Source organism: Perca flavescens, chromosome 5 (genome assembly GCF_004354835.1).
Source record: "Perca flavescens isolate YP-PL-M2 chromosome 5, PFLA_1.0, whole genome shotgun sequence".
In the NCBI taxonomy this organism is placed as follows: domain Eukaryota; kingdom Metazoa; phylum Chordata; class Actinopteri; order Perciformes; family Percidae; genus Perca; species Perca flavescens.
In genome coordinates, this window is record NC_041335.1 from 25,339,766 (window position 1) to 25,349,758 (window position 9,993).

The 9,993-nt window shown below is 39.3% G+C and overlaps 1 protein-coding gene across 1 annotated transcript; it reads left to right on the plus strand.

The window, feature by feature from the left end:
* Positions 1–3,830: 3,830 nt before the first annotated feature.
* Positions 3,831–9,973, plus strand: fsta (follistatin a). The gene is given in 7 exon segments (XM_028578962.1): positions 3,831–4,044; positions 5,173–5,364; positions 5,561–5,779; positions 5,929–6,153; positions 6,720–6,751; positions 6,753–6,951; positions 8,836–9,973. Coding segments are annotated over 7 exon segments (1,047 nt in total). The 5' UTR covers positions 3,831–3,953; the 3' UTR covers positions 8,925–9,973.
* Positions 9,974–9,993: the final 20 nt, after the last annotated feature.

Here is a 9,993-nt window from a genome sequence, read left to right on the forward strand (position 1 = left end):
AATGTTTGGGATTTTTTGGTTCTAACCATTAAATTGATTATCAAAATAGTTGCAGAAACATTTTCTGTTAATTAACTAATTGATTCAGCTCTAGTAATGTTTATCTTTAGGCCAAAAGGACACAGTGCCCCATGTGCAAGTATTGTTCACTACAGAGAAAAAGTGTCATAGATGGTGCATGCTGGTTGCCAAAACACCAACCAGGTTAATTTACTCCCTAAAAACACTTAATCTGTACCTTTGTTTCTTTCTTACAGTAGGCAGTTTGAGAGAGTGAAGTGAATCCTCCAGGATCTAACTGTATTGGCACAGCTTTGCCACTAGATGGTAGCATGATATAGATGACATGTTGGTACTGTTGAGTATTTTTTTCACTGCTCTGTTGATTACTTAAACACTCCATACCCCTATCAATTAATGCATCCGAATTTATGACCCATTTTGGATTGTGTTTCTCCTCTTCTCTCCTCTCTGGTCCCCTCTCTTAACCTGACCCAGCAAGGAACCGTACTTGGACCACTTCCTTCCAAATGTCAGTACAATTGAAGTTTTCCCTCAAACTCAATTAATTTCCTCTCACATTTTTGACTGTCGTGTTCTCCCACAGTCAGGTTAGCTTTTCCCTTGACTATGTTGGAATGTGTTTCTGAATGTTTTTCCTTTGAATGAGCCAAGTAACTCCAGCACCCAGCAGAGTCTTTAGCATTCATTTCTCTGGATCTGGCAAGGTGGAATATACTATTTGTCTCTCATAAGAAGCATATTTTTTGGGGAGCCTGGGCTTGAGCTTTTCTTGTTGGAGGGGATATAGAATTTGATGATTGAAATCCTCTGTTTCACAATTACTGATGTACTGATTGTGAAATAGCCTTTTGATTCTATCTATATGTGTGCAGGGAGCTTTGTGGAAATGGTCGATGAAATGTGATACAATGGAAGAGTTTGAACACATTTGTAGATTCATCCCTCTTGGGTTTCCTGCAGATGATTTGCAGTTCCAGCCAAAATGACCCATGCCACAATGGGATGATTGCTCACAAATTGCTGCAATGTTGTTGTAAATCAAAAATGATGTCATAGCAAATTATTTAATATCTGTTTGCCTTGTTTTGCACTTTGAAAGACCTTTAGTGTTACCTATCGGTTTCATTGTAACTACTTTTAAGACATTTTACTTTTCCTTCTATTGTCATTAACTTGACAGGTCCTGAATTTGACATGTATTTGATTTGATAATAAAAACTTGGAACAATTTGTTACGCATGTTCAGAGTAGATTGGAGTAGCTACAGCCTAAACTTTTTTTTAGACTTTTTTTAATACAACAAATCTGTATCAAAGTAAAACAAAATAATGATCATCCCCAATGGCATCAGGGGTGTGTGCAACCAGTCAGTGCTGTATTATAATCTGTGACAGTGATTTTACTTATAGTTGCGAACAGATCCTATCAGTGCTTTCATCAATCATTCGCTGCATGGGTATGTTCGAACCAAATTCAGCTCAGAGCCTGGGACAGGGAGCACTGGTTGTCCCCCTGCTGATGCCATTAATGGCTTCAGGAGAACAGCCAGCACTTTAAAGTTGATACAGCAGGGCAGAAATGTCCTCGCATGTCAGGAAGTGTTTTGGAAGCTTCTGCTCTTCAAAGACTCTGATATCACAAATCACACATACCACACGCTGAAGGATTTGCCAAACATAACTCAACATCAAATAAACATTTTTAGATTTGTTGAAAGAAATAATCGTCACAAAAACAAGTGACATGAAAACATTAAGGTTCGTGCAGCTTTCGGTTGGCTCAGAAATGGTCCTGTTCACTAATTTGAGAGACATTCAATTGTTGTGACATTAGTGAGATTCTTAATTCACTATAAGGGATTCATGGGCAACATGGAAAAAAAACATGTGGTTTACTCTGCTTGATTAGATTTTTAAAAAAGCTTAATAAAGGAGTAGACATCTTCAAGTGTGGCATTCAAGTATGAGTCTACTGAAGATGTGCCCCTAAGACATTTACGGACTGGCTTTCACATCAAAACACTGTTCAGTCTAAATCCGGAAATGTGAAATTTCTTTAATTGTATAATGTCTAATTGATTCATAATCAACAGGATCTGGAAAATAATGTTAATAGGCATGTTCTGTTGTCAAAAGATCACTCCAGATACTTTGGAAGTACAGTATGGAGGGCAAAATGTAAAAAATATTTGCCACAAAGAATCAAAAAAGTAAGTACTGGAGAGAATATGTGTTAATAGTTTCATAGTCTGGGTATTTAAGACCTTTAAAAAAAAGATTGCATCCTTGATTGAAATTTCTTTTTTATAGCCATAAAATTAGTCACTAGCACTATAAATCAAATAGTATCCCTTTGGTGTTGAAGGTGGGTGGTCTGAATGAACAATATGTAACAGGAGACTATGAATGCAACATGTATTAGACTGTCTGATTATCTTTATATCTGTAAATAATGTGTGTTTTTGTAGAAATGCCATTTTTATTGTGTAATTGTGTAATTACCACTTTGTTTCCTGTTTCAGTTATGGCTTCTACAGTAATCCTCTGTGTAAATGATCATTTGTAATAACATCAATAGGCCTAATAAAACTAAAGTTATTGCCCAGGGCTGTTTGTAATGAAAAATGCACTAACAAGAACACAAACCTAAAAAAAATAGGAAAAAATTGTAATTTTATTGTTTATAGTTTATTGCATTCTCATTTTGTGGATCAACGACATCTAAGTGGTATTGAATAAAAAAAAAAAAAAAGGATTACAGTGTCTGCTTCCTGACCGACAGATAATGAACTATCTGGTGTCTGATTCCCACAGCAGACACTTTGCTCTGGAGAGCTGTAACCAGAGTTCCGCTGAAGAGGTCGCGCAAGGACTTCTGACGGAGTCCAGCCTGTGCGTCAGGGTGTGTGTGTGTGTGTGTGTGTGTGTGTGTGTGTGTGTGTGTGTGTGTGTGTGTGTGTGTGTGTGTGTGTGTGTGTGTGTGTGTGTTTCATTCAATGAAATGCAACACCCCGCTCCTCTGTCTGAAGCCTCTTCGGAAACAGGTTTGATTATATTTAAAAGCTTGACCCGGGAGAAACCCAAACAACTGTCTGTTCTAATATTAGCAGTGTGGCTGCGACTACATATATGAATTCTATTATTGTCTGGGCTCGGATATATTCCAAAAGGTAACTCTCACCAAAAGATTAACACGTTTGTCCGCAGTTGGTGGAAAATATATCAATTACCAACAAGTAGTACCCTTAATTTGAAAGACTGATGGTATGCCCGGATAGGCATGTTGGCTGTGGGTTTGATTATAATACAGTAATAAAGACCTTGATTTATGAGTAGCATGACCTTCATTATTATTATTGTATTGTTTTTTGTTATTGTTATTATTATTATTATTGTGATTATTATTGATATTATTCTTTTTATAGCTCTAACTATGCATACCCCTAGCCATGCGTAAAACAGAGCTGTTGGCAGCATACTGACATAATGTGATGAAAAAACTAAAACCATTACAATGAAACAATAATAATATTATTCTCCATCATCAATACACAAATTCATATCAGCTGAAACATATTGCCTGATCTGTTGTGTTTTGCTTTTGTTTAACTGCAAAGCGGCATAATTCCGAAGTGTGGTGTTTGCACAAATTCAGACATATCTTTATATTCTTTGATTATTGTGGCAAGGAAAAGTTGCTTGTAACCATGTCACCTGATTAGGATTGAAAGAACTTTGGTAAGAAAAAAAAAATCTCCCCACCCCCACAGAAGAGGAGACCGCCCACCAGAGACAGTCAACCCGAGACCCCTTATAGATTTAAAAAGAGAGGCTGCATTCTCAGACTGACACTTATTCAACACTGCCACCTTAAGCAGATTACTTTTGCGCTGCCTGTGTCAAATACGTAGTTCACTTTGCCTCTCCATCATGTTTAGGATGCTGAAACACCACCTTCACCCGGGCTTTTTTCTCTTGTTCATATGGCTTTGTCACCTCATGGAACATCAAAAAGTTCAAGGTAAGCTCTCTTCATCAGTTTTCTTTTATTCTTTCCGTTTTTGATCAACTTCAGCATGCTGTCAGCCACAAAACGCGAGTGTCCAATACTTGCTGCAACAGAGAAACTTTTCAAAGTGAGTTTGCTTTTTCCCCCGCTGATAAAACTCTCTATGCATCAGACAGTGCTTGCGTAAAGCGTCCATAAAACAGGTGCCATATGGGACACTTCAAAGTGCGACTATATGGCAAGTTTTGCAGCCCTCGCCAGGCGCAAAGCCGCAACGCCGTGCTGCTGGCAGCGCCAGCTTTCCATAATACCTGAGCATATTCTGATAGTTTTGTATGAGCGTTTAGTGTCTCACGATGGTGTCAAACCTATAACAAACTTCAGAATATCCCCCGTGAGTTTATGGGCGTGTTATTTAGCCTAGGCTATATCTTTTCCGTACACATCCACTCAGCATTGTGTGCAAAAAATGGATTTATTTGGTCGCAATTTCACATCTTTAGTTCTGACAGATGAATAAAGCTGGAGACATTTGCAATCATTTCATTCGGGATCTTATAGTTGAAATCAGTCTTCAATTTAAGAAAAAAACACCAGTTCACACTTCATGTCATGATTGTCTGTGTCGGTTTAAAGGATATTTTTGTTCCACAATAATAGGATAACTATTCTGCCTTTATATTTGGATAACCCTAACCCTAAACTTTACACTGGTTTGTTAATAAGCAAGGCATAGTCTGGTGGGTCTGGGATATTGTTCTGAGGCGTTGGTGTGACGGTGGTTTGTTTGGCTAATGACCGTGGTTTTCTGAAGGAGATTGGCTGCTATTTAGCGCTGTCTAGACGCCTCACTTCATGTCCACTGATAACAAGAAGGCTATAGGAATAAAGGACAACCCCCCCTCCAAAGATTCTTCTTACTTTTTTGGTTTGTGGCAGGATTGTAAGGGCTGTCAGTCACAGATGGGATAGGCAAGTGTTAACAGTCTCGAGAAAAAAAGAATACTGCCAGGAGGTCGAAAGGGAGGGAGAGAGTGTCTCGGATAATACGGGCTGCGTGTGTGTCTAGTGCGTCTGGGTCAGCGGTTTCAGACATTCAACATGCGACGTTTGAGCTTTTTTTTGTTTTCCTGTTTACAGCTGGGAACTGCTGGTTGCAGCAGGGGAAGAACGGGAGGTGCCAGGTGCTCTACATGCCCGGGATGAGCAGGGAGGAGTGCTGTCGGAGTGGAAGACTGGGGACGTCCTGGACCGAGGAGGACGTCCCCAACAGCACGCTCTTTAGGTGGATGATCTTCAATGGCGGAGCTCCCAATTGCATACCTTGCAAAGGTGGAGGTGCACTCATTTCCCTTGGTTTTCTCATAATTCACATCATCAGCCATTTCGTTTAATAAATACTCGTGATGATCTGATTTACGCATACAAAAGTGCGTAAACTATAGTGTGTACTTTATGCACATGAGTAAGTTTACACACAAGGCCAAAATCCTCACCAGCATCACCTAACACAGACTTTTTGTTTTAGAAACCTGCGATAATGTTGACTGTGGGCCTGGAAAGAGATGCAAGATGAACAGAAGAAGCAAGCCACGCTGCGTGTGCGCACCAGACTGCTCCAACATCACCTGGAAAGGACCGGTGTGCGGTTCAGATGGGAAGACCTACAAAGACGAATGCGCATTGCTGAAGGCTAAATGTAAAGGCCACCCCGACCTGGACGTGCAGTACCAGGGAAAGTGCAAGAGTAAGTAAATATTATTTTTTATATTCTGCTCACTTATGAGATTCTGCATTTCTTAAAGTGCATGTGCCAAGAATCCAACAGTTTGTTCTTATTGTTCTTATATTTCGTGTCATGTCTCATGAAATCTTCCAATTTCTTTGTCTCTACAGAAACGTGCCGTGACGTCTTGTGCCCCGGCAGCTCCACTTGCGTCGTGGACCAGACTAATAACGCATATTGTGTGACGTGTAATCGGATTTGCCCCGAACTGACGTCGCCTGAGCAGTACCTGTGTGGAAACGACGGGGTCATGTACGCCAGTGCGTGTCACCTGAGAAGAGCTACGTGTCTCCTCGGCAGATCTATTGGAGTGGCATATGAGGGAAAATGCATCAGTAAGTCTGCAACTAGAGACGTGAGAGTGCGAGACCTTACTCCCTGAAAGCGCCTCCAGCCACTGACTTTGAATATTGTTTGAGTGCATTTTCATCCAGGCCAGCTCTGCAGTTATTCACTGTTCGTTTTTGCCAACATTCCATTGAGGAGGGGGTCTTAGAGAGCGAGTGTGTTTGGTAGTTGCTTGTGTTTGCTCAAGAAATGATAGACATCTTATTATTTCCTGATGTTGGCAGCACTATCCCATATGGGAGAGAGGGAAATAGAGGGGGAGGGAGAAAGAGAGCCAAACAGGAGAGTGCTGGGGGCCATGAAGACATGCTTCAAGTTAATATTTGAGTCAGATGGATTCTTATCCAGAAAACAGTCAATCTGAGTCTTGAATGAAAACTAAAAAATTACTTTATGTTCCCCGCCCAAAGACCCTAACCTTATAAAACAGGATTTAATTTTTATTCCTAGCTTAGTTCTTCAAAAAACTCAGCAGTCACCTGCTTGAAAGACATTCATGATAATCCAACTAATCAAAGATTTCCCGTGCTAACTTCTTCTTCTCTCCTATTAGAGGCCAAGTCATGTGAGGACATCCAGTGCAGCACAGGGAAAAAAGTGTCTGTGGGATGCTCGGATGAGCCGGGGACGCTGCTCGCTGTGTGATGAGACCTGTCCGGAGAGCAGGACGGATGAAGCGGTGTGTGCCAGCGACAACACCACATATTCCAGTGAATGTGCCATGAAGCAAGCTGCTTGTTCTATGGGGGTGCTGCTGGAAGTCAAGCACTCGGGATCTTGCAACTGTAAGTAAATAACAAAAGTAAAATATGAAAAAAAAACACCCTCCCCCCTCTCCAAGCAAAAGACAATATTCCATGTTGCTTTCCCAACAAGAACCTCCCCTGAAATTGCCCCCCATCCCAACTTCCCCCAAACTCCCACCCCAGCCACACCACCAAGCACAGCTTAAGCAAGCAGAAAGGACTTGGGAATAGAAGAACTTGCATGACGTCTTTGTCGCTGGCTTTTGTTCTTGTGTTCTTGTTGTTTTTTTTTAATTTTACTTATTTTCAATTTTTCTGCAAAACAAAATAATAGAGAGGTGAATGAAAAAAAACATAGCTATATATCAGCAGACTCCATGTAAGAGTCTTGAAAAAGCTAACTCCATTAAACTAACACAAATAATAAATGAGACTAATTTTGTTTGCAGTGGAACAATCTTGATATTTAAAGTCTAAGTTTATGTTGCCGGAAATCTCATGCAGTTTTATTTTGTTTTGTTTTTTTATCAGTAATGGTTTATTTTTATGATAGTGTTTATATATTTACAGCTTGTAAATTCCATGGTCACATTGCTAATTTCATGGTAATGGTGTATCTGTTTTTTGTATTTTCTTTTCTTTTTGTTGCTTTTGGCTGTAATCAATCAATTCAAAATGCACTGCCTCTTGTGACATACACCACACTGCCAACATGTCAATAAGAACAGAATACTTTTGAATATACTCATATGATGTGCATAAGGTGATTGTAATATTGGTGCCATGTTAGTGATAATGACAGTGGGTTTTAACATTGACTATCTGTAGACCAGAGTGAGCCATTCACACGCTCACAAATCTGGAGGTAAACCATCAAATTGAACAATAGCCTCAAGGGAGTATCAGATTTACATTCCAAGTTGCTCTGTTAAAGAGTGTCTCCTTGTTAGTTTCTCTTTCCTGACTGAGTACCTTAATGGGATGTGCCTAAGGTATGCAATGGAATCTGGGGACCAACTTTATGATCACCTCATGAGCTAAATATAAATGTGATACTTTACAGTGTGCAGGTTAAGCATCAGAAGCTTGTAGAACCACCCTCTCTACTTCTCATCTCATCCTTAGAAAAAAAGTTAACAATTACCAGCTAACTTTTATTGTACATTCTGTTTCCAGTGAATGTGTTGTCTACCAAAATATGTATCAGAAATGACAAATCTATTTGGATTAATGAGGGACTGTCTGTTTTTGTGTGTTTTTAATGTTTTGTCACTCTTGCTCTCGCTTGTGTGCTTTTTTTTTACGTGTCCGATGTAAATCTCTTCTGTAAAAAGAAAAGAAAATACCTCAGAACTGTGTTGATGATCTCTGACCTGCTTGCTAAGGCCAGGCTGTGACACAGAGTCCTCCCTCCCTGTATGTTTGAGCCAGAAAATAATAATCAGAAAACTCGCAAATCCGAGGAACACAAGAGCACTTTTCTGTGTTATGTGTGTCTGCTTTCAGGAATCTGACCAAAAGAGACCCGAGCCACTGGAACAATCAGTCCTCAGCCCCATTGCCCCCATGCCCGCCACCAAGCCCCCTAACCCACCTTGTGCCCCCCCAACTTCAAACCCTCTTTTCCATCATCCCACTTTATTCTCTTGTTGCAGCCCTGACTTGCTAGATTATGTAAATGGAAGTTGCATAATTGAGGAGGCCACAGTGATTATTTATGCCAAGCCACACACACACACACACACACACACACACACACACACACACACATGCATACACACAAACATAAACATTTACACACACAAAATAAGAAACAAAAGGGAGGCTGTGTGCCAGTGGCTTTGCTGTGAGCTTTTTTCAGTGATATTCTGCGCTGTTGTGGTCCATATTCATACAACAGCTACTATATATTCTCTCATATAGCCATTACAGAAGACCAGGAGGAGGATGAGGAAGATGAGGACTCAGACTACATGGCCTATGTCCATATTTCTTCTATACTGGATGGATAGGCCCCCATCACTAGGGGAACAGTCCTAGGGCATGGAATCATGTCCATACTGTACATTATGTGTATGCTTATTTATTTTTTAAAGAAAAAGGAAGTATACATATAGTTCAGTCTGCTAGATGTTTATTTATACTTTTTTGTGTTTTATAATTTATACATTTACAATGTCAGGCTTACTATCTACCATGATATATTGTGTTACCACTCATTTCCCCCTTTTTTGTTGTTGTCCCTTTTACTTTCTTTTTTTTATCATGAAGAACTATATTTGTCCAAAGAGAAGCAGTGTTATTTATTTGTCATGTTACCGTGTAAGTATAAGTCCTCTACAAGCTGTAAATTGCATTCCCTGAGCTGTAAAATTCTGCTTGTTTCTGTCAAATCTCTATCACAGATGTTTATGTCACACATACGTAAATGCATGTTTAGGCTGTGTGTTTATTTATTGGGAATATATCAATCATTTTATGTACAGAAGTGTTTCTGGTTTGTTTACAACTCATAATAACTGACCAAAGGGATTATCTCAATGGTTTTTCAAAAGAGCATTGTAAAAGTTGCAACACAGCAGTGATGAAATAGAAGAGAAAAAAAGAGCCATTTGATTTTCTTTTCTTATTTTTTGGTTACTCATTTTAGCCCTTTAGATTTGTTTCCACACAGAGACGACAACTTTAGACATCATTCAATAGCATTTATTTTGTCTCACCACATTAGAGCAGAGATAACTTTTGGACTATACTTGATTATTTTGGAAACAATGTGCCATTGACATTTGTGTACTGTCTTCTTGCCAATGTGCTCCATATTGCTCTCGCAGAGCTAAAATAGGACTAACGTACTGCGGTTCTTGACAATATCAGACTTCATCACTTTGTTTCTTTTTTTTTCTCAGAATGCATTTTTATTTTCAAACATCACAAGAGAAATACAAAATTCTGTTATGAATATATAGTTTTGTATTTTTTATGTAAATGTCATATGTACATACAAAGTTTGATGGTATTTGTACAGATATGAAGAGTGAAACAATAAAAGTTTTTTTCCTTATACTTTTCCTGATTCTGTGC